The sequence below is a fragment of the Rhea pennata genome, chromosome 5, assembly GCF_028389875.1.
Source record: "Rhea pennata isolate bPtePen1 chromosome 5, bPtePen1.pri, whole genome shotgun sequence".
Lineage (NCBI taxonomy): Eukaryota > Metazoa > Chordata > Aves > Rheiformes > Rheidae > Rhea > Rhea pennata.
Genome location: NC_084667.1, coordinates 39548177 through 39572927, shown reverse-complemented (window position 1 = coordinate 39572927; position 24751 = coordinate 39548177). Strand labels below are relative to the sequence as shown.

General features: G+C 36.8%; 1 protein-coding gene across 2 annotated transcripts in view; it reads right to left on the bottom strand.

Moving 5' to 3' along the window:
- Positions 1-24751, bottom strand: part of MOB2 (MOB kinase activator 2) — a 114889-nt gene that overhangs the window by 55268 nt on the left and 34870 nt on the right. Inside the window, exon 1 of one of the 2 annotated variants that reach the window (XM_062577547.1) lies at positions 4136-4188. The exons of the other annotated variant lie outside the window; for it this stretch is intronic. Within the exon in view, the coding sequence (XP_062433531.1) occupies positions 4136-4173 (38 nt within the window). The 5' untranslated portion in view covers positions 4174-4188. Of the gene's footprint in view, positions 1-4135; positions 4189-24751 lie in introns of those variants that run through there. 2 annotated transcript variants of the gene reach the window in all.

Sequence of the window (24751 nt, the reverse complement as noted above, 5' to 3'; positions counted from 1 at the left end):
GGGAAGAAATTCCCCCTCACGGTCAGGCAGAACTTCCTGTGGTTCAGTCTGTGCCCATCGCCTCTTGTCCTGTCGCACGGCACCACTGAAAAGTCTGGCCCCATCCCCTTGGCTCCCTCCCTTCAGACACTTACACACACCAGTAAGATCCCCTTCTCAGTCTTAACTGATATCACAGGCTGAACAAGAACATTTCAGCAAAGTTGAGCAAGGTCTCCTCAGCAGCACTGGCGCTACCGGAGAAGCTGCCTGCAAACAGTGCATTTTTAAGCTCTCAACCCTGTCTGACTTCTGAATGCCTAATCTAGCTATACTCCTTTTGCACTTAAAATGGTGCAGAAAAACATGCCACATGGCATTTATTCAGCAGTGCAGAACTGGATAAGGAAAGGAAGCTAAAATTATTTAACATAAAAAATTTTACTTTGTGCCACATATTTGTTTCAATGAACAACCTATTTTACATGCTGTCCAGTTTCCATGATCATGACATGGCTTTTGGATGACCGCTATTTATAAATTGCGGAAATCATAGCTTACAATCTTAACAGTCCTCTTCAGACAGTTTTTGAGTTCTAAAGCTGCACATTGATTTAGAAAATATCTGAGACCAACTGTGACTGCATAGCTTTGTCAAAATAGCTATGCCAACCAGAAGAGAGTAAGGAGGCACCATTTCGCACCTCACCAGTGTGCAAAGACTTACGCTGACTATCTGTAAATCCAAGTGCTAAAGGGACAAGAGAGAAGATTAAAAAAAATAGCATTTGCAAAGAGAAGGATTATACTAAAACAATTACAGCACGGATACATTTCACACTGCCATTAAACACAACACCAAGGAAAAAAAGGGACATCATCCAAATTCAGATGACCAGAAAAAATTGTCATCAAAAAGAAATTATGTAACACAAAGAAACTTAATCAGCACAGAAAAAAAATAAATAATAAACAAGAAAAATCCTTCTCAAGATTACTGGCAAAGTAGATTTAAAAAAAAATTGTTTACTTTCCTAAATTAACAACATTGAGAGCTTCAAAAACCAATCTCTGCGACAAATGCATTCTACTAATGAGTTAGAATCAGTTTATTTACTTTTTAAGAACAAAATGACACATGCAAACATAACTAATATTTTTGCCTAATTTTTTAAAAAACACAAAGAAGAGAGCAAAGGGATGAACTTTAGAAATTTAGGCCAACAGAGAATGTTTCCAATCAAAGAGGAAGAGTATCAGTGACAACGCAACGGTCACTTGTGACGACACTGACTTCTCCCGAGAAGTCAACACCTGCTGACTTCATTCAAACTTTCCTGAATCAGGCAAAGAACTGTTTTGACTCAACATACATTTTTTGATCCTTTAAGTACATCCGGATACAGTATGTAAAGAGAAAAAAGTTCATTTTTCTTTTAAAAGTTGAGGTTTTAAATAGAGGTTTCCGCCCTCCATTGCAAATACTAACTTACGCATTCTTCTGTGAATACCTACACAAAGTTCAGTAACTACAGTTAAAAAAATAAGCCAGTATAAAGAAGAATGGTCACAGACAAGCTGACTTTTGATGTTAAAAAAAAAAAGTAACTCCTATTGTTCTTGATACGCATCATCCATGTTTTAATATTTGAAAACACGCTTGGTCTAACACCACCTTGCCTGATTCAGAATATATGTGGCAAGTTTACCTCCGTATTCTGTGGCTGCATTTCTGAACATGCTGATTATTTTGAGGTACTCACATCTGGCTGAACAATCTACCCACATTAAAAAAAAAAAATAAAAATAAATAACAGAGGCTTATGGTTTTCATGTGCTATATTGTAAACAGTAATCCCGCTGTAACTATATTCCTGCCATTTGCAGATACCCACTTCAACAACAGTTTGTATTCATTGTACAACGTTCCAAAACACTGAGCTCTCCTCTCCTAAAGTGACCTATATGACAGGATGCCACTCCACCTGACAAGTGGAACATGATGTCCCAAACAAAAAACCCTAGAGATCAAAACAAGCCTTTCTGCTGACAAGCCAAAAGCTTAAGATGAACAGGAAAACATTTCAAGCTCTTTTTCCATTACCTTGCATTATTAAAACATCCAGGCAAGAGATAAACATAAAAGGAATTTATTTAATTAGATAAATTCACTCCTCAGCATCTGCTGTTTAATAGAGCAAAGCCCATCAGCATGTTAGAATCAGATAATACTGGAGAAACCCACAAATTCAGCATCAAAGCTCCTTTTAGATGCAAGCATTTGGGTGCCACTGGTTTTACTCACTGTAACACAACACTTCAAGCCAAACAACTACAATAAAATGTAATACCAGGTATTCACTGGGTGAAAAGAAGTGAAATTCCTTAAAATGATTATGTAGCATCTTGCAAGTTAGAACAATGCAAAAGAGATACGCAGAATTATCTTGCACAACTTACTTCCCTTAAGTTCTATACTGCATATTAATTCGTATTTAGATCTCAAATCAAGTAAATATTGTTCTTCCCATACATAATTCAAAACTAAAGAATTCCATTAACATAAGCAGTACACATCGTATTTTTTCATTCATTTTTTTTGACTCTCTAAATTAAGCTACTCTCTCAAATCTTCAAAAATTCAGCCAAAGAACAAAATTAATGCTAACATATTCTTAACTTCTCTCTATTGCAAACTCAGTTCCCCTGAGTGACAAAACTCACCTTACTGTATACATGTATATATGTACAATTATACTGTACGATAGTAACTTTCAACTATGTTTGGTTTTGTTTAGAGTCAGATAATGAAATTTTTATGACAGGCTTAAGAAAGTTAAACATAAGTTAGAAAGATGTTAGCATGAAACTAGTTGCTACTAAAAACCTAATCTGTGGTCATATTTTATATATAAAAAAATCATATTTAAAATATATAACAGCAAAGTAAAGGACCTTTATAACTGGGCGTGTGCAAGCCAGTGTAGGCAAAAACAGTGCAGAATAGCTGAACACCACTGCCAGAACATTTCCCACCTGATCTGCTTACAACACTATATCCTTCCCTTGTGCACAGACTGCCAATCGTGACCAGCTGCGCAATGGGCAGTTTAAACTAACTAGGCAGTTTTGTGCTAGTCTCCAGCTGTACTCTGGAATATAACTGGGCTTTTCGGGGATGAAGCACCAAGCCATTTGCACCATGAAGTACTTATCAAAATGCTTGCTCACCGCAGTAGGTTACAAGCAGCAACAAAGTGAAGTAATACTGCTAGACTCTCTCCATTTGTCAAGTCAGCAGCCAGGTATAGCTAAGCAGTTAACATAGCTACATGGAAGAAATACAAATCCCCTTCAGGTCAGGTATAGTGTACCAAGAAATAAAACCCGCTTCATCTGAAGATATATAATGCATGTGTGCTGGTCAAATCAAATGCAATCCCAGAAAAAAACACTTTCACTTGAAAATTCTCTAGTTTTAATTACTACAAAAAAAAAAAAAAAAAAAAAAAAAGGATTCCTTAAACAAAGAAAATATTATTTAAGCTCTTTACAGTAACTTTATGTCCTCTGTTGCTGACAGGATTTTACAGCAACCAGAGAGAAAATCAGGATTTTCAGAACCACAGAACTAGTAAGATAGTCAGAACAGTTTTCAGGACTTAAAATTAGTTAATTGTTGAGACTGACAAATTTTCAAGTCATCCTTATTCTCTACATAGGAAGCATCACTTTCAATGACTTGAGCCCTTGTTTTTATCAAAAGCATGGGGCACATTCATAAACACTTAGGAGGATTATTACCCCAAGACACCTCTTCTGGAACCGCACGATTCTAATGCCTCGGTGCTTTTACTGAGCAGGTAGTTTCTTCCACTGATAGATCAGATCCAATTCATTTCAGCACACAGACAGCTCTAACCCTCCCCCACCTCACTTATAAATGCACATGCTTTAAAAGCAATGCTACCAAAATGCTAAAGAAAGCACGCTAAATAAGCTATGCATGTTACATATTGTGACCCTCCATTACTTCAAAGACAAAACACTTGATTGTTATTTCATGTAACCTTTCACAAGAAAGAAAAATAAAGGCTATGGTTTTTGTGCAGTTTTAATGACAAAGATTCAAAAGACGATGCAGTCCATTTCTTACCCGTTCAGCGTGTATGAACCATTCCTCTTGAGTCTCATACTTGCAGATAAGAATCTTAGGAAAAAATCCAGAATGAGGAGGTTTGTCCTCTGCTTAGCCAGAACAGAGGCACCTGTTTGGTGCTTGTGCTTTCTGTTAATCAGGGGATCTCTTTCCTGTTTCTCTGAGTCATCAGTAAGGAACAATGAGAAACCGCCACTAGAGCCAATTAGCAGGAAGCCCAGAGGAAACTGTCTGCAGCCAAACAAGAGTCTGGAGGTGTAAAATATCCCCAATCCACGTCCTACAAAATCTTAGAAACCACCAAGAAAAAGCAGCAAAAAATAATGGAGGAAGGGGGCTTATAAAATAGCTTAACCACACCCTGTGTTTGCAAGAATAAACGTTGTAGAAAATTACAATTTATTGGTAGGCTTCTCTTTTCTTCCAATCAGTCTGCAAGCAGCTTCGGATATATTTCTTCTCTCCGTGAGCCCTGCTGCGACTATCACTCAAGTATTCCTCACTATCCTCAGAGCACAAGGCAGATAAAAGAAGCAGCCCTAACTAACAAATATTCAGAGGTTTGGGTTTTTTTTTTTTGTTTTTTTTTTTTTTTTTTTTTTTACACTATCAAGCTGAAAACAAGAAATGTGGAAAGGGACATACAATTAAATAGCACTTAAAAAGTTTATTTTCTTTGTAGAAACTAAGTTTAAAATAAGCAACTCTACAGTCACACTTGAAAACTGCAGAGAAGAATATCCTCTAGCGGTCTTGTCCTGGGCAGGCTGCCCTGCATAAATCACAGGATCACACTGATTAGGCTTTTTTGCTTCCTTTCCTGTTCAACCTACTGTTCCCTGATAGCTGTGAACTAAAGGGCTGCACAACTGAATTTGTGGAGGAGAGGGATGAATCTGTTACACAAACTGAAAATCTCTCCAGATAATTATTGATCATTTACTGACTGAGCAAATCAACACAAAGAGACTGAAGTAAAAGAAATCACTTGAAAACTTCTTAAAAAATGAATGTAGCTTGTGGCCTAGATAAAGAAAACCCTAAGATAGTGGGAAAACTGTTTGCTAGCCATAGGCAAAGATTAATTAATTATTTACTGCCTAAACAGAGGGAAGCAATGGGTAGGGTCCCACAGAACTTTGGCCTTGGTACACTTACTTTAATGATCTGAATGACTGAAGACTTTGTCAAACTCTGAATTCTCATCCTGATCCTGTCTTTGCGCTGTCTCCCTAAGATTTGTTATCTGAAAATATATTAAAAAAAAAAAAAAAAAAAAAAAAAAACACGCAGTCTATACATAAGGAGAATTGCTTTATTTTGTACTAGCTGCCAGAGATTATAGGGGCAGGACTAATCACCTATACTAATATAGAGATTGATTAGATCACAAATGTTGAAGGGGGAGGAAGGGAGGGGTTACAACGCATTACGAGGTGAAGAAATCAACAATCTCAGACTGTTGATTAAAAAAAAGGCAATGAGACTGAGCTGTAGGAACATCTTGATTCTGCAAGATAAAATTAATTCTTTTCAGCATCTATCCAGCCTCATGGAGAGTACAGTGTCCAATTCTAGGCATCCTAGTTCACAACACAGGTAGAGTTTGCTGGAGTCCAGAGGGCACCAGTAAGCATGATTATCTACTTCAAAGATGAGAAAATTGAGGGACGGAGACAATAAAATAGGCTTCAAGAATGTAAAATGCTGCTGTAAAGAGAAAGGAAATAATGTTCTTCATGCCCTTGCTCTATCCTTTATAAAAGACTTGAATTAAGCAAGAAACAAACCAGATTAGAATTTCTTTTTTTACATAGCACAGTGACACAGGAATACATTACTGAGTCTCCATTATTCTAGGCCTTTGAGATGATCTTGCTCTGAGGCTGGGGACTGACTAAGTGACCTCTATAGGTCTTTTTTGGCTTTACTTTTCTGCGATTTCCTCCCTTTACTAGCTGGAATAAAGAATGAAAATTGTACTGGCCAAACACATGAGACAAACTAGATGAAGCAGAACCAGACTACAGCATGCTTTGGATTTTTCCTGGGGGGGGGGGGGGAACATGTTATGATGTCCAGGACTGCAAAGAGGTACACTACAGCAGTAGCAGCATTCTGCTTTTATGATTCATCATGAGAAAGAATTACACTTTATGTTCATCAACTCTGCAAAGATCTCACCTACATGTTAGCTGACACCAGGAACTGATTCTTTGAGCAGCTATGGGCAGGCCCTGCTGCCTCTCAGGAGTGAGTGAAGGTCCAGGATGGCCACATAAAAACTACAAGTTGAGTCTTTACAGCCAACTACCTACCAGTGCTGGATAAAGCAGAGACATGTGCTGAGCTTATCAATGAAAATTCAAATGACTTACTTGCTTAAAGAATAAAAATGTTAAAGTTAATAAAGAAATCAAAAGGCATACTAAATTCTAAATTTATTTCTAAATTCAATGTAAAATGTAGGTCAAGCCAAAACTTGAAGTCACTTTTCTTCTTGGAAGCAAAGGTTTCTGGGGGAAACCTGCTGTGATGCAGCCTTAACCCCACCCTCAGAATAAATCAGTTTAGACACAAGTAATTCCCCACTCATAGGATGCATCTGACACAATAATTAAAGTGCATCTGACATTGTATTTTTTTGAATGCATACTAATGCATTCAATACTAACTCTACCAGCACCAGGGAACACAGGAGTTGATCGTGAGCTGGTATCTGATGATTAATAGTTTATTTTATAGCAATTGAATATCATTTACCAAAAATTGAACAGAAGAATCACTTTTTTTTATTATTATAAAATTGACTTTTTCCTCCAGCTTTTTTTTTAAGCTCCTTTCTGGATGCAAAATTTAAAGTGATGTTCACACTGATTTTATGCACATTTTGTTTTTACTAGCTATCTCATTTCTTAAAAATAAATTTCAGAATTTCATTGCTTCTAGCAGCTGCTGTTTCTTCCAAACTCTACCTCCACTGAAACACATCAGTGCTTTTTATTTTTTCACTCTCCCGTTCTATCTCACAGATTACAGCAGCACAAGGGTATGCGTTCTTTAACATCTCCATCTGAAAGCTATTAGAGGAAACCAGCGACTAAATATAAACTGTCCAATCAGACTCAGAGCCAGCCACGCTGATGCTGCGATTCCTAAATGTTATCATGGACAAAAGAACTTACCGCAAAAACACAGTGAAAGTCTACTTGCCAACACAACTGCTTCAGAAACAATGAACTCCTGCTTCAGAAGGGTCTTCTGGAGAAATGCATTTGCTTAGTAGAGACCAAAAAAAAACCCCTATATTTTTAGCCGATGTAAATATACTGACAATAAACTCTCTGAAGTGGGCAATTTATGGTGGGACAACATGCTACATACAAGCTAAAGTCTCCTGCTGTATTTCAAGTAGCTGCACCTAACGAAATACCTTCCTCTCTCTAGATACACACATTCCAGACAGCATTCACAAGCTAAACCATCATTACTGTGGTGAAAACATATGTGAGGAGGGAAACGACATTTATCTCTCCTTAGGATCCCTTCTAAAGAGGTAAAGCATTCTTACAGTCCATTTTTATTTCATTTTATTTCTTTCCCCAAGTAGAATCTATGTACATTATCATGGTTTATCCCAGGCTAAACATTCATCCGACTACTACTTTGCTTCTGAGAGGAATTTCAACAAGACCATTCGGTCCAGTTTTTCTTGAAGGTAGCTCAAAGCACAGTTCTTTAGATACAAGAAATTAGTATGGGTGACCTACCATTTTCATTTTTTTCAAAGTAGCAAGTGGCTGGGAGACAAGTGTTAAAAGACCTCTGCTTCAATTACTATAATAAAAATTCTCCATCTAACAAGGAAATGTACATGTTAACTAAAAAGCCAGGGACAGAAGAGAATAGCTAGTCATTCTACTACTTGGAAAGGACTACAGTACACTCAGGACTTAATTATTCATCCGGAGGAAGTTTTGCATATGAATGAAACATCTTTCTACATCTAAAAAGGAACACTCACTAGCAACCTCAATGCTCCACATCTGGTCAGGAAAGAGAGAAGACAGTGTGCCCATATGTACCCTATTTTCCAGGGCCATAGCTTTTGCATGTCTGTTAAAATTACTGATACAGCATGTAATGTTATCTTATGTATGTATTCTTGACTAATTCCATGCAATATTTCTGAAAAATTCTATCTGAATTTGGCATATGTCCCACTATTGAAGAGAATAACTTATTTCCTTTCTTCTGGAAAACTTCTACTGAACTACTGCTTGTCCTTATTTTCCATGGTCTTGCATCATAATTTACACTAAAGGGCTGGCCAAGTTAACTCCTAGGATAAATAATGAAATATTGAATTTTCACAAGCAACAAATTTGATTCTACTTGTCCACTCTGATTATATACTAATACACACTGCATATTAGCTTATACACCAAACAGGGCTCCAAAGTGGGTGAATCAGGCTCATTTTATGTATACTTAACTACTTAGCTGATTCAGTCTTAATTCAAACACTACTACTACAGAAGCAGCTTATAGGTCAATATCAATTGCTGTTAGACAAGAACGAATAAGCAAGCAATCTCTTCTAAAAGGAAGAGATAAAGAACAGAAAGCTTGGCTAGAAGACATAGCTGTAAACAATCATATTTTCCTCAAGTTCTGCTAATTCATGAAGATAGTGCTGCCTCAGCTTCAGAACTAGAGGGATATTTCTTTGCCAAATCTGTTAATAAATCCCATTTCGGTCCTCCATCTATTTGGATGAAAAAAAAAAAAAAAAAAAGAAAGAAAAAGAAAGAAAGAAAAGAAAAAAAACTTTGGGGACACTACAATGGTCAATATACAAATGTAAGCCAAACCACATTCCTAGTATACAAACAGAAACTCATAAAGAACACATAAGAAGTCTTTAATTTAGTTTTAAGAGGATATTTTTTAAGTGAATACAACAGTCAGTCCTGTCCTATAAGGCAAAGATGACACCAGCACTGAAAGGGTTATTTGCAAGCACTTCATAATACGCAAAACAGGACAGTGTTGGAGAAAGTTACAGAACTGAAATAACAGAAAAGCAATCCGCCTGGAAACGGAAAAGGGTGGGTAAGTAGTTTCTACCGGACAAGGGCAAAAGCCAGGGTTTATAAATTTAGAAAAAAATACACACCCACACAAAACTTCTCAAGTAAGAAAACCCAACATTTTTACAAGGCTTTTATATAAATTTTGCCTAATCATTCTTAATGGACATCTGCCCGTGGCTTACTACGGGAAAGAATAAGCTTTTAGCATGTGACAAATAGTCTGAACATACAAGCCTTTGGCATTCTGCCTGCTTTGATCCCCCACTTTGGGTAGTTTACTGCGAATAGGTTTGGAGGGAACGAACATCAACAGATCTCTTTGGAAGGGCTGTCCAAAAGAGTTAATGTAATGAAAGTTTGGTATCAAACTTCACAGTGCTTGATTGCATTGTTTTTAACTAATTTTAAATGGCTTTTTATTTTTAAAAACAGAAGCAGCTAGACAGAATTTAATGATTAGCTTCTGTGTTAGACAGATCCTTACACAGGGTTAACATAAGATACTATGGCAAAATAAGTTTTTGAGTTGGAGGTGAAAGTTGCCCTGCTTCATGCAGATGGATATTAAGACCAGCCAAGTGGACAACAGTTACTTACAAAACTGTGGCAAATGGCTGGAGGTGCATGAAGACCCTCATTCAGATCAGGCCCTAAAATTCTGTCCATCTCAAAGGAAAGCTCACAAAGTAACATAATAAATAGTAAGAGCAGATTGATGTTCTTGGCAAAAGCAGCAAGCAGGTAATTTAGAGCAGGCACTGCCCCTTCAGTCCAAGAACAGGAAACAACTGTATGACTTACCAAAATGCCCCACCCAAGAAGTCTTGGTCAGTATAAAAGTTCCTGCTGCAAAATTTAGCTAATGATACAATCCAGGAGAAGTCTGGATGTACTACAGAGGGAGAAAGAGACACAAATTTTTGAGAAAGAGTCTTTAGCTAAAATTAACTACATCAGATCAGACATGGACAAATCCCTGAAGCCTATGAAATAAGGAGAAAAAAAGTACTAAGATTTCTACTGTACAACTCACTTCTTTTTTCTTTATTTTTTTTTCTTTTTTTTTCATTTTAGCTAGGTAGCCTCATACTAAGTTGCTAAAACCCACAAGCGATTTTCTGCTAAAAAGAAAGTTTAAATTAGATTTTTGTTAATAATGAAGCAAGATGCTGACTCCAACATAGAAAGCTGGTATTTCACAAGTAAAATCTTTTATAATACAGATCCATTAACAAAGAAAAGGAAGAAAATTCTTTGAATGTTATAAAAGGTCTGTAATTTTGGTCAGATAACTAACAAATAATTAAAAATACAAGGTATCAAGAAATACATTTGGATAATAAGGGTATAAACTCTGTAAGAGACATTGCATGCCAGATTTAGGTCAGTGAATGCAACAAGGTATTAAGACAGCGAACAACTACTTGCTTAGTCACTAACATATTTTTAATTTGAAGAAAAAAAACATCCAGCCCTTACTCTCTGAATTTCCTTTCACACTTCATTAGGACAGTAGAGAGGCTCATAATCAATTTATTCATCTCTGCTATTACTATCCTTGCAAATTCATAGACTAACGGGACTCCAGTATGCTCTTCTTGCACCAGGGTAAAAAAATTCACTAAGTCCCAAATTCACACACCCAAAGCAGATACAGATTCTTACTGCCAAATATTATCAATTGAAGAAAGATTCTGAAGGAAATTATTTACTTAATAAGTTTAACATTTAGATGTGCAAAAGAAGATAAATCAGTCAGTCAGTAAGTTGTTCTTTCCCAGTTTCTAATTCAGATGGGTCAGAAAGCTCTGTGTAAAAATGCTTACTTGGGATGGGAAACACTGATCTACTCTTTGCAATTCACTAACCAGTAAAAACCCGGCTAAATTTCAACTAAATCCTACATGCTATTCAGTTATACATACAAGTAGAGATTTTAGTTGCATCAAATACTACAGACAATAAACATACTGATTATAAATCATATTCACAGGAAGTAAATACATTACAAGTAAGGTATTTCTACCAGTATCAGCTGAATAGTAAACAAATTGTCATCGCTTAAGTTTCAGGCTTAAATGTTATTAAAGTGTTATTAAGTCAGAGCTTAGCCCTCTCAAAAGCATGGATACAAACTTCCAGCAAACTCATTTAAAACTGAAAACACCAAAAATACCACTTCACAACTAGCAGAAAACACCTGCTGTGTTCCCAGACCAGTTATTTACATCCATATTGTCACAGGAGCACCACTTTTAACCCAACATGTTATTTGCAATAGGATTGATTTATCTCTAAAGAAAAGTTGAGTCATCATACTTTTCTCATCCCTCCAAAAAAAGAGATTTCATAAATTGTTTTTTCTATTAAACACATTTAAGTAACTTCTACCTTGTGAAACCATTAGAGTTCAAATCCTGCAAGTGAAGAAAATTACACATGTCTGGATCCATGACAGACCTGTGCCCACGCTGGCACCGTTACTGCTCTCAATTTCCATGATGTGTGAACATCTTTTACAACACCATTTACTCTGCCAGTCCAGTCAATCCAGCTAGACACAGAGGACTGCTGGGTTCAGCTCCAGGTGATGGAGGAAGGAATGCTCTAACAACTGCAAACCTTTCTGCCTCCAACAGCGCCGGCATTCCCTCCTCTCTCTATCCAACTTTTCCTTACCCATAATTTGTTCCCATACTCCTTGTATTCTTGTATTTAATCTTTCATTAAATTCCCTCTCCTACATATCTACCCTTCAAGGTCCTGAGTCAGCACAGGATCTTTCAGGTTTTCAGGTGCGTGTCTGACAAATCAGAGGGCAAGAAGTATGAAACACACTTAACCATAGGTGACTTCATCAGCTTTGACCACCTGCCTTTCTTTAATTACTTAACTCCAACCTGCAACTTCATCTCCTTTTCCCAGTTACATCAAATTCCTTAAGAAAAATCTTTTAAAAAGCTTAGGAGAACTCTGTACTTCTGATTAAATTCAGACCCCAAGAGTCACCAGAATAGATCTTCAATTGATTGCTGTGTTTCCAGACCAGTTGTTTACATTCACATTGTCGCATGAGCGCCATTTTTAACCCAACATGTTATTTACAAATTACCTCACATACCAACAGCTGAAACCCTATTTCTGATTTTTAAAACTCAACCTAGATCATCATGCAGAAAATGATTCACTTGCTATTTTTTCCTTCCGACAACTAGCTAAATATTCTAATGGGATTTATTATTAAACAAAAGTATACCAGACTCTCCATGTTCTAGTACAGTAGTGGATTGTTTGCTTGTCTTGGAAACAAAAAACCTTAACATATTGCTGCAATGCAAGATGAAGCTCAGCTCAGAGCAGTGAAAGCTAGAAAGGGATGTAACTGTACATTTGCTTTAAAAAATTGCACATATTACATTTATGTGGTGAAAAGCTTTCTTCTTTTTAACTGGTGAAAAAGAAGATCTTCAAGTATGCATGAATCATTTCCAAAGCATTAGCCAGTTTTTGTCCTTTTTCAGATTAACAGTTCTTATAAAGCTTTGCTTCAGGTTGTCAGCATTTTTGGCAGCATTTTATTGTTCTCATACACAGCACTTACATTACAACATACACCAAAAAAGTCAGATAATCAAGTAAGATTCTTATCTCTACTTCTGAAGTTGCAGATACCTAATGAATGATTATGAAAGCACCTATAAAACAATATAAATCCATGACCAGGGTCTTTACCCTGATCCTTTAACATTGCTGTCTCTTTCACTTTCCCCATCTCAAAAGAGTAACATTTTATATTCATGATCAGATTTTCATGTCACTGCAACACTTGCACAACTGTCAACTCAGGTGATCACATCTGATTACTGAGCAAGATTATTTCAAGTTCACACACTGCAGGGTTCTCCTCACACATGCATTAAAAGCAAGCTTACTTTAAAGGCCAGCTTTCCATTCTCTTCCCTTCCAATACACATATTTTGGAAAAATCACACACAAAAAGAATTACTCCCCTCATCCGTAGTCACTGATCAGCAACTTCACTGTTGCAGAGAACCCATGCCAACAAAAAGACAGCTTATACATCGAGTCCAGCACAAAGCAATACATTATGAGAAAAACATATGCATTTATATATGTCTGTATATATTTTTTTCTAATGATTTTGCTTTACAAAAGTCTGCAAAAACTCCATGAGAAATTTCACAAAAACTCCATGAAAATGCAACTGCAAGAGCTGGAAAAGGAAAAGTGACTGCAGTAGGTTTTGGCTAGGAATAGCAGAAACGATCAAAAGTGTCATAATATCTTCCTCCTATGTCTTGTCCTTCTGTACAGAAACTGCAAAAAGATTCATTTTAAAGGGTCTTTTCCATACTCCTTTTTATGACAGAAGTTCACTGCCATGAACTCAACATGCTTCTTAAGAACAAAGGCTTTTTTTTTCCAAGCATGGCTCAGCATTATACTAAACTACCTCTACGTTCTTTCCTCATAATCCAGAGAAAGATTTGCCTTGTCCATGTTGTCATACTGCACTGTGCTCCAATTACAAACATCATGGTCCAAAAAATTGTTACAAAATTTCTAAACTAACTGTTGCTGAAGTGACAGTGATCTAAAATCTTAATATACTACCATATATACTACAATAAAAGAGATGTACAATAGGAAAACAAAGACTTTCCTAAGACTTTTTTATTTCTTCCTCAAGAGAAATATGCATTTAAACCTGTAAACGGGTATTTCACCTTGCCACACTATGCAGCTATACACTCAGTTATGGAGTTGAAATATGTTGCTGGAGAACAATTTAATCTGAGCAGAGTTAACCTTCACCTCCACTAATTACAGCTGCAAATGGTAACTGCAGCAAAGCCACTGAAATAATTACAGTCCTGACCGATAATACTGTACATAATGATATCAAGTCATTCAGAGGGAAATAAAAACAAAAAAGAAACCTTTTGGCAATAAAGCTGTTGCTGTGAGAAGATCTACTTTTTCCATTACAAGCACAAGTCTGTAATATTCATATGCTTTTCAAACTCAGAGCTATTGATCAACACATAAATTAGCAATTCAAGACTAAGATTTCTGTCAGTTAGGTATGCTGTCTTACCTACACGATCCTACCCAGGAAATCGTATTAAACTTTGGGCTAATAGGCTAATTTACAGAACAAGTAGTGAGGAACCTGGAAATTACTGTCAATGAAATGACAGTAATTCACATTCCACACTTCCATACTCTTACTTACCATGCCCTCACTACCAACCTTCAAATCAAAGCTTTGATCAAACCATAAACTATCTGCAGTGATCTCACTGAGAAAGCTGCCACTGCAAGTAGCTGATCACCCTAAAGGTAAAGGTGACCACTGGTCACTCTAAAGGTCTGCAGCTTTTACACGACAAGATGTGTGATGTGATTAGCTGACATTTCAATTCCAACAGGATGCAAAAACATTGCCATCTTTGTAACTCAAAGCGGAAGAATTTTGCTCTGCAATATTATAACACTTATTAGAGCATGCAAAGGGAATGAAATACTTTACTACATGAGAAAAATCAGAATATTGTAGGGAGTGTGTATTCAGTTCATGCCATCATCTGACCTCACTGCTGAGGGAGCACACCATGCTGAAGTAATACACAACACAAATCTTTGCCTTAGCTCAAACACATCAGCTTCAAGACAAAAATTGAGGCAACGTTAGTAACCTTTCTATCTTCCTATCTCAGAAGCCTAGTGTGCTAAGAGCTACAAATTTAAGTGCTCCTCTCTATACGGGAAGAAGTCCAAATCATTCAGATATACTATGTACCTAAACTAAAATCCCCTCATACATATAGGCAGTAATTGAGGAGTTTTTAGGCCTCGAAGGAAAGGCTGTGCACCTCTAAGTACAGCGCAGAGGCTTTCCCCATCTGACTCTCATCCCTACTACTACTGTGACCTACAAAACAGTAGTACTAAGCAGTGCCCCTCCTCCATTTTTTCTATGTCTCAGACACTTCCTGTCTCCACTGGCATTTATTTTCAGCCCTCAAGATTCCTTTCTATATGTTCCAGGAACCCTCTAGCCATCCTCTGTCCAGATGGCAGACTTCAGATGAAGGGAACAGGGTCTTGGAGAGTCTTTTCCTGGCCTGCTTCTCAGCGGCCTGCTGGAACTTAGAGACAGACTGAGTCTTGCACAGACAAGGCTCTGTTGCACTGCGAAAGCCCTTCAATCCCCCTCTCAAGTTTTCCTCAATGCCCTCTTTGTCTTCAAACAAATTTGTCTTAAACCTTTTAATGGCCTCTGCTTTCCAGGGGCATGCTTTATACAATCTACTCCCTCCAATGCCGCAAAAAGCCAATAAAAGGGCAAAGGAAAGGAGTCTTAAACACTATGATAACCAAGGCCTCAATTTTTACTACGTGCAAAGCAGATGCTGTTTTGACAAGCAGATGCAGAAGAAGGAGCAAGGTGATAAGCTTCTGTCCTGCTGATCCCTGTCCACCTGCAAGAGATTTTCAGAAATCTGACAAAAGCACAATAATTTACGTACTCAAATTCAACAAGGACCGTCACCCTGTAACAAACTATTTTCAACCTATGACCTCCCTGGATAATTAATCCTTTTATCTTTACACTGGAACAACAGAATCAAACAGTTGTACTGCTGCAGAGACGTCTTAGTAAAGTACAACACTCATTCACACATAAGCATCAGAAAATGACTTCTAAATAGGTCTTATCTTATCCCCAAATGTCTCAGTTTTGCCAAAAAGTATAAAAATGCAAACAATATTTCATGTCCAACTGATACCACACTGACCAATGGTTTCATAAGTTTTAATAAGATTTAGGATGCCTTTAACTCCATTCAAATCAAAGGCTATGACATTATCTGAGTCATTATTTGTATTTATGAAAAAATACTTTTAAGATCCAAGAGAGTTTAAATAGGAAATAAATAAAGCTGGATGCTATAAAGCAGAATATATTTGTGCATATATATTAAAAATATAAGTGTATGTGCATATTTATATATATAGTACAGAGAGATTTAAGTATAGAATATATTTAAGTATAAGCTACTCTAAAATCAAATACATTAAGCAACGGCTGTTCCCCAAAGACTAGAGCAATCAGGAAGATACTAATGTAGGTCTTGGCTAGGAAGATTCTCTTAATTTTGGAAAGCAATTGCAAGAGAAAGAACAAGTTGCAGAACTTCAGCAAAATCCTGTAGGCTAGGGAGAAGTTACGGAGAAGCTGCTGCAACAACACAGAAAACCTCCCAGTATTAGGTAGAACCTTAAAAATCCAACATCTTAAAGGAAGTGATCAGAAAAGTGAAGTAAGTGAACAGAGAATTAGTCAAAATGTGAGCTTATCTTCTGCAGGTTAATAGAAAAATGCATCTTTCTGAGAAAGGAAAAGGAAAAGAAAATAGCAGCAATATTATGTACTGCAGTGCCATTATCAAATCCGGTTTTCTTTAGGCACTGAATATCTCTTAAAACAAAAGTGTTCAAAATGGTAAGCCTGAAGAACAACAACTTGACTGAAGAAACAGTAACTATCTCCTACTGTTCCTTTAAGCACACGCTTGTCATAACACAGCTTGTTAAAGACATTTTTTAGGTGAGAGAACTTCTTCAGTCTCATCTTGACTAAGAACCATAGAAGGAATATTTTTCCTTCGGGAAATTCAGCACTCCTCCATGATATGGTTCAAAATCCAAATGTTATGAATTCCCTGTATTAGATACCCTGGCAAGATATATATTTTTTTAAAATCAGGTGTACCATATTTTTATGTTCCATAAAATTTGTTCCTTCTTAGAATACAATCTTGTTTATGCATTTCTCTCTGATGGGCTATTAAAGAAGCATATTTCATTACATATAGTTCAAACTCATACACAGCTTCAATAACTTCTTTAATTGAAGGTGTGTTCTATTTGGTCATTAGGGCAATATACTAACTACATGATCATATCCACAGCTCCTCCCAGGAATATTTGGGATCGTCCCATTGAGGAGATTTATCTGCTGTTATGAAGCGTCTACTGTGTGATTTACAGTCATTTAACATATAATAGCTGTAGCTGATGAACTGGTTTTAAGTTCCTGTTTTGTATCCTCCCTTCTTTAGTTTCTCAACTGTTTAAAAGGTGTTGCCTCTCAGAAATGATTTTCCAGTTTATATTCAATTCACGACCAATCTATGTTCATCCACAACCAACAGCTGGCTAGCCAGTATTGAACATCACCTAATTCTGTGAACTGAAAATACAATCCAAATTATGTTATTTAAAAAAGAGATCAGTTATAGACTACTTATAAATCTTCGTTAATGTGGGCTAGCTAGTAGAAAATCAAGACCATTAGCTAGTAGAAAACTAAGACACTTAGCTATACAGTCAATACAACATAAGACGACACAGGAAACCACCCCACTGTGATCTGAGACATTCATCCCTTCACCACTGGAAGGACTGACATTATTAACTTAAATCAATGGTTTACTAACCAGACACTTAGGTGAAAGCTAGAAACTTGGAGTATAGTTTACAGAGAGTAAGCAGACAGAAATCCAGCAATTACGGTGTGAGAAGTTTGGCTTCTGATCTGAAGCCAAGCCATCTGATAATGGTACACAGACGGAACGAGAGAAGGCTACACAGACAAGGCCAAGGGAGCAAAATTACTGAGGGAAAATGAGGAAAGGACAATGGATGCAGTAATATCTGATGAGAAATCATGTATCAGGATACTTCAACAGAGAGAAGGAACAAATACAAATGAATACATATTATGACTGATGGAGATGACAACTGCTTTACATGTTAAATTCTATGTGGGTAGCCTTTAAGGTAGGGAGGCAAGTGCACATGCTGAATCAAGCAATTACAATTAAACTGTGATAGACTTAGGCCTCATTGAATAACCAAATAATTTTGCACTACTCTTCACACGGAGAGACAAGATTTTGTTGCACAGGAGGAAAAGCATTACTTCCAGATATATGCATTTGATTCTGGCTAAAGCTAGGGTTAGTCTCGCAGGGGGTGTCCCTGCTTAGTCTATAAGGAATATTCTCCTTGCATCACAGGGAAGAGTTATCTTCAAATCCAATGCACAGAACTCTAATACCAACTGTGTCAGAGTACATTGCAAGCAGAACAAGAGGATGAAGATTATATTGTTAATCTCTCGCTTTTGTGAACATCTAAGTCCAGTAGCAACATGAAAAATAATGTAAAATAACCATACAGAAGAGAAAGTAATCCTATAGATTAGAAAACTTGAAAAAGTAGATGCTTAAGCCACAGGCAGCTTTTTATGGACAGTAGCTACCTTCCCAGTCATGATATCTTCCACTATTATTCTAAAAACTCATTGTATCACCTTTCTCTTTTTGTAATCTGCAGTTGGATTTTCACACTGATGTGAAGCTAAAAAAATGACTAAGTTGTATTGCTTTCAAACTCTATTCTGAAAATGGGGCCTGCAGAGAAAAGAGGCAGTAAAGGAACTCAGCTAAATAACTGTCTATTCCATTCTCTAAGGCTAACAAGGCTACGCTTAGCCCCTTTCCATGTGTATTCCTTGGAAGCATCTGATTCAAGATTGCTATTTTGACATTTTCATACCAAAGTTTGATTAAATAAAGCAACTATAATCTCTTGGCTAGTACGTGCTACGAAAATGTTTGCTCTGAGACATTATTACCAACAGAAGAATGCCTCTGAACTGTCTGCTCATGGCATTTCTGTTACTAGCATATTAACCATAAGTAATATAGAAAGTAAGTATTTATTTCTAGTAAACATATCCTTAGTATCCTTGCTTTCACTATCTCCACCCACTGTGAAACTCCCTGCCAGAATCACTACAGTTTCTGTAAGTATAAGTGAGAAATGAGTAATTCTTTATCCAACACTCTGTAGTCAGTAACTGGAGTCTGGAATTGACTGCTACAGAGCCAGTCACTATTACAAAACTTCAGGATTATGCAAAAGTTCTTATCCAAAATATTTTTAAATAGCTGATCCTGATACTGCTTTCAGACAAGAAAGTGATTTTTTTGCTAGTGCTGGAAGACAAAAAGGGTGGAGCACTTCCTTGGAAATTGGTCTTCCACGTCGGCAGAAGGTGTGGGAGGGAAGAGTAGAAATTCTTGCCCATACACAACCACATATCCCATAAAAGCTGGGCAAAAGGACCCATGATTTCAAGTTCACTCCACCACCCTGGTTCATATTACTTCATTTTTTTGCTAGTTAAATTTCTATTCCAAGGTTGTGGTTCAGAGATCTAATCTAACATTACATTACAAGGCAGGGTTCTTCATAAAACTGTCCAAACGGCCTATACTGTTGGATCTTCCATACCAACAGATATTTCTATTCAGCTAGCAGTGAACTGATACTTGAACATCTGGCAACTGATACTCTGAACATCAGAGGTGAAACCAAAAGAAAAAAAAATTAGACAGTTTTAAACAAGCCAATAGAGTGACAACATCTGAGAAAAACTAAAGTTTAAAGTATAAATCTTAATTTGGATCTGCAATAGATCCAACAGAAATACAAGCATTAGAAACTGGTTCATCCACTGGCCTACATGAAGCCTAGAAACCAGCAGTAGTCAATCTGTCCAGAGAGCCTTTTAAATCATTGTAATTAGACTCATAGAACCCCTGTTTATGATTGCATTTGCTATATGCTATTTCCTGTGCTTAAAACTAGAGAGATAAAAAGATCACCAGATAGCAGGGTAGCAAAATTAGGTAAGGTAAGGAACGATTTCTGATTAGCAGATTCTGTCTGAGTCCAATCTGGTAATCTAGTGAGAATCCTGAACCACAAAATGAAACATCATAACCAATTTCTTATCTCTTGCTTACTGGCACACCAACTGCAGAGCACAAAGAAAATAACACAAATATGTTACTTCAAGAGAATGTTTCACAGCTTTCAACTGCAACTCCTCAAATCAAGTATGAAGTGACAACATATACCCTACAAAAATACTAAATTCTCTTGGTCAAAACATGTTGAGAGTATCAGTTTACTGAAGAAAGGCAACAATGAAATAATGGTTACAAAGAACACTCAGTAAACTGCATCTTCTATCCTAAAGTGTTATTTCATACAAAGAGATATGATAAATTTACACTGCTAATATTTGTTATCATGATAAAAGGTTAGCTTGAGGCAGAAAAGGTGGACAGGAGAAACACTTAAATCTTTGGTTACTTCCTCCCTCCCGCCACCCCCTATCCAATGCTTTTTCTCGTCTCCAGCCAAGGTCTTTTCCAGTTTCTGTCTGCATAGTACAAGTTCATGTCTATACACGTCTGTGCTAGCTAGTTAAAAAATAAAACTGTCTTACCAACAGCGGCACAATGAGCAGATGATGAATTCCATTCCAACCAAATTAACAGCAAGGGATTTCCAATAAGATGGTGATAGAGTAAAAACAGGATAATAAAAGAAACATAGGAGCCAAGAGCCTGTGGCTTCCTAAAAACTGATTACTGAAGCAGGGCCTGAAATACTGATAACACTTTTCCAGATTTCAGCAAAATGCAACTTCTAGCATGTAAGGGAAAAAAGAGAAACACGTTCCCTTCTAGAGAAAGGTTTTCAATATCTTACTCTTTAAAGATCAGCTGCCCTAAAGAGAGGAAAGTACTGTCTGCCTTTCTATTTTCTATTGGAGTAGCTGTTATCATAAAGTTTCCTCCTCTTCTTTCACGGCAAATCTGATAAATAAATAAACAAACAAACAAATAAACAAATAAATAAATAAAAACCCTGCTCACATTAAATGAAGATTTAGCTAGCATTTTATTTATGCTTCTTTCCATCTAGTTCCACCTGCCTTCCAAATCAGTTTGGAAATAAACAGTAATTCTAGAAGAATAAATAAGTAATGAGAACTATTTTTTCCAGTCCTTCCTTCCTTTCCTCTTCCACAACATTAATTCCAATGACTCAATATGCATTAAAAAAAAAACCAAAATATCTGCTGAATCCATTGTCTTTTTTCCTAAAACCCACCTACTTTCTTGAAAAGCATTAAAATCATCAGTTTATACCTCTTTTAAGATATCAGAAATTCCATTCATCTTTCTGCTTTAGTCAACAGGCAGAAATACCTAGATATTTTATTTCTAGATGTGTTTATTCAACTGACTCCACCTTGTGGAAGATACCTATAATATAAAAATAGGCTCTGGAGGAAAAAGGATTTCAAATGGAGCTTACCTTTAGTAAGATATTTGATATTTACATGTTCGCATCAGTCACCTAGTAAGACCTACACCTAAATGCTGAGGGGCAGGCAACCAAAGAATACCGCAACCCTACCATAACAATAGACAAATGACAAAACTTAACCTTTTGTGACAGCAGAGTGACCCTAATTCACACAGGCATTCTGAAAGCTATTCACAATCCTTCTCCAGCCACCTATCAGAAACACTCAAAGTATAATGCCTGCGTTCAGCCATTCCTAAAAGCTTGTATTTAGAAGAGCATACAACAACCATATGTTGCCTAGAACCTATTTGTTGGAATTTAAAAGAAAATTGAATTAGTACTGCCCTCTAGTGAAGAAGACCCTGCACATGAAAAATGTAGGAACTTTTATATCATTCTAGTTTTCTGCTTCATATCTATGCCTTGCTTCTCCTCCTTCTGCGTAATTCTTTCTATCATTCAGGATTCTATTTTGTCATGTTTTTTTTTTCCTTCCATTTCTTCCCCATGAGGGCTACAAAGTCTACAAATAGGAGGTTTACAAGTTTACATACTGTAATACCGTATCAGCACTAAGGCTCAAACCAGAGATCAGTGTTGTTGTACTGAAGCACTGCACACGCAGGCTTCATATTTTAAGCAGGCAAGGTAAGAATAGATGAATAAATGCAAACAACCAAAGAGAACACAAACTGAGGTGTTCCAAAATGAACCCAAAAAAGGAATTTAAAATTTTCCAGGGTCATGAGATATTTTGTATAGTAAAACCAAGATACCTAAAGGACACAAACCCAATATTAATTCAATACTTGAATTTAATACTTGAACCTTATAATGTCAATGTTTGTACTTTCAATCAGTTGCTCCTGTTTAGGATTTAGATGATTATAACAGCATGAAACTCTGAATAACTTAAGTATTGAACTACTATATAAAATCTAAAAGTGAACCACTAACATCATAAAATTAATCTGGCAGTACCAACACTTCCTTGGAGTACTAAGGAGCATAAAGCTTGAACTGCTTGAATGCAAGGTCTGTGAATGTGTAGGAAAGATGTAAGCATATCACTCAAAATAGAGGAAAGCACGTCATTTCATAAGCATGTTTTCTGATGCCCTGAAGCTTGGAAAGCTTGTATCTCAGCCCAGAATACCCAACTGGCAGCAGCCAGCAGAAAAATTTCAAACTTGGTGTGAGAACACTCTGTGCACTTCAGCAAGTTTCCATAGCTGCAGGCTGATTCCGTTCCCTAGAAATCATCCAGAACCCCCCAGCCCCATCGCAGTGCACAGACCTATCCAGAAGCACTGGCACCAATTGGCTGCAGAGGGAGCCCTTTGCCTACTCTCCCAGCTGGGTATCAGTGCGGTCAGCTTGTCATAAAAAGTAGGTAACCTCACGTTAAATTAACAGAGTAATTCGGAGTCCAGGGCTCAGTTTCACTTTTCAGCAATGATCATACCAGAAAAAATGAAAGGGTGATTACTCAGTAGTCAAGGTGAAGAGTCTGATCCTTTGCTGCAGAGTACCTTCAGTATCTTTTTCTTACAGTGGTTGTTAAACAAACTCTGAACATTAAAATAATAGTTTGTTTTAAATTCACACTGAATGTTACACTGTTCCAGTTCCTTCAACTATACTAGTGCTAACTCTGAATGACTTTTCTGCTCTACACAATACTGTGGGAAGGACAGACTTTCTCTTTGCAAAGAAAGTAATCAAACACATCTTCAGGTGTTAAAGGCACATTCTGGTTGCCTCTTCTGACACCCATAGAGGAGTGTCTGGCTTGCACGGCAGACAAACAAAGAGACCTTTTAGTGCAAAAAAGCTAACCTCTAACTGCAAGAAAGAAAGATGTTTGCAGCCTCTCTGAACTCCTCTATACTTTTCACTTGTGATGGTGATTTTGCACAAAAAAAGAGCCTAGATACTATAGCAGCAAAAAACAACATTAAATACATGAATAAACTAAGAAAGAAACAGAAGAAATTAGATATACTTCATTATGTAACCTGAAGCAATTCTGCTCGTCTTCCCACAGTGTAGCCTTTAAAATGAAATTATCAAGTCTTAAAACAAAACAAAACAAAACAAAAACCAACCTCTCTCTCAAGCAGCCTTTATTCCAAAACATAAAAGCTTACGTTAGCTTTTATACTTCAGGGAACAGAACAGGAAAAAAGATTACAATCACTGGTAACAGAACAGTGTACAGATGGGAAGGCCAAAAACTCATTACTATAAGAACACTAGCAAAGTGAAGACCTTAAAAAATTGGCATACCAAAGTAAAGGTACCTGTCATCACAAGTACATGAAACTCTCTTGTTTTAATTAAGTTTTGATAATTCCCCTTCATGACAATTCAAGTTTCAGCCCCAAAATGGCATCTAGTATATGGAAGTTTCAAAGCCACATATTCTCACTCTGAACCCTACATGAACCTAACAAAAGGGCTACTCATCTTAAACTATCATTTTTCATGGAGAAAACCCCTTTTTTGCCCCGATCTTATTCAGCTATGCTTGTAAGTAAGTATCAGAAAGTGGTTGTTTGGATTAGTTTACTTACAGCACAAATCAAGAATAGACAGACAACATTTCATGATATTAAAGATATGCTTCATTACAGTGGCACTGAAGAAATATACTGAATCTCAAAAAAAAAAAAAAAAGCAGCAGCCTTTGTAAATTTGTTTTTAAGAGGAAAGAATATATCTAAACTTCTAAATAGATGCAGACAGATTGTCCTGTGATAGCAGGTATCAACAACCAACTTAGTCTAATATAATTCAATGCTGTTAAGATAAAGCTGAATAAAGAATATTTTAACATTTTCTTTCCTTAGAAATCAAAAATGTCTCAGTGAGATTATCTGTTTGAAAGCCAAGAGTGCTGCCACATGCTTTGTCACTGTAGCAGTATACTCCTGCTTGGCAGCCTCATCATGCTTTATCACCCCTTTTACTTCAGCTTCTATATGCTTAGTTTCTTTGGCTGGAAGATACTACGCTTGCTGAACCACTTGGACAGCACACATAAGAAACAGCCATTGCATCAAAAAGGCCAGCGATCAAAAGGGCCAGAAGGAACTGATGTATAATTTCTTAAATACACAACTCAACTTTCAATCAGATTTAATATTCTGAGGAATAAAAACTTATTCAGACCTTGAATTCTCTTTCTGCATATCCACTCAATCATGAATAGTTAAAACAGCAAATCTTCACTAAAAGAAGGCTGGAC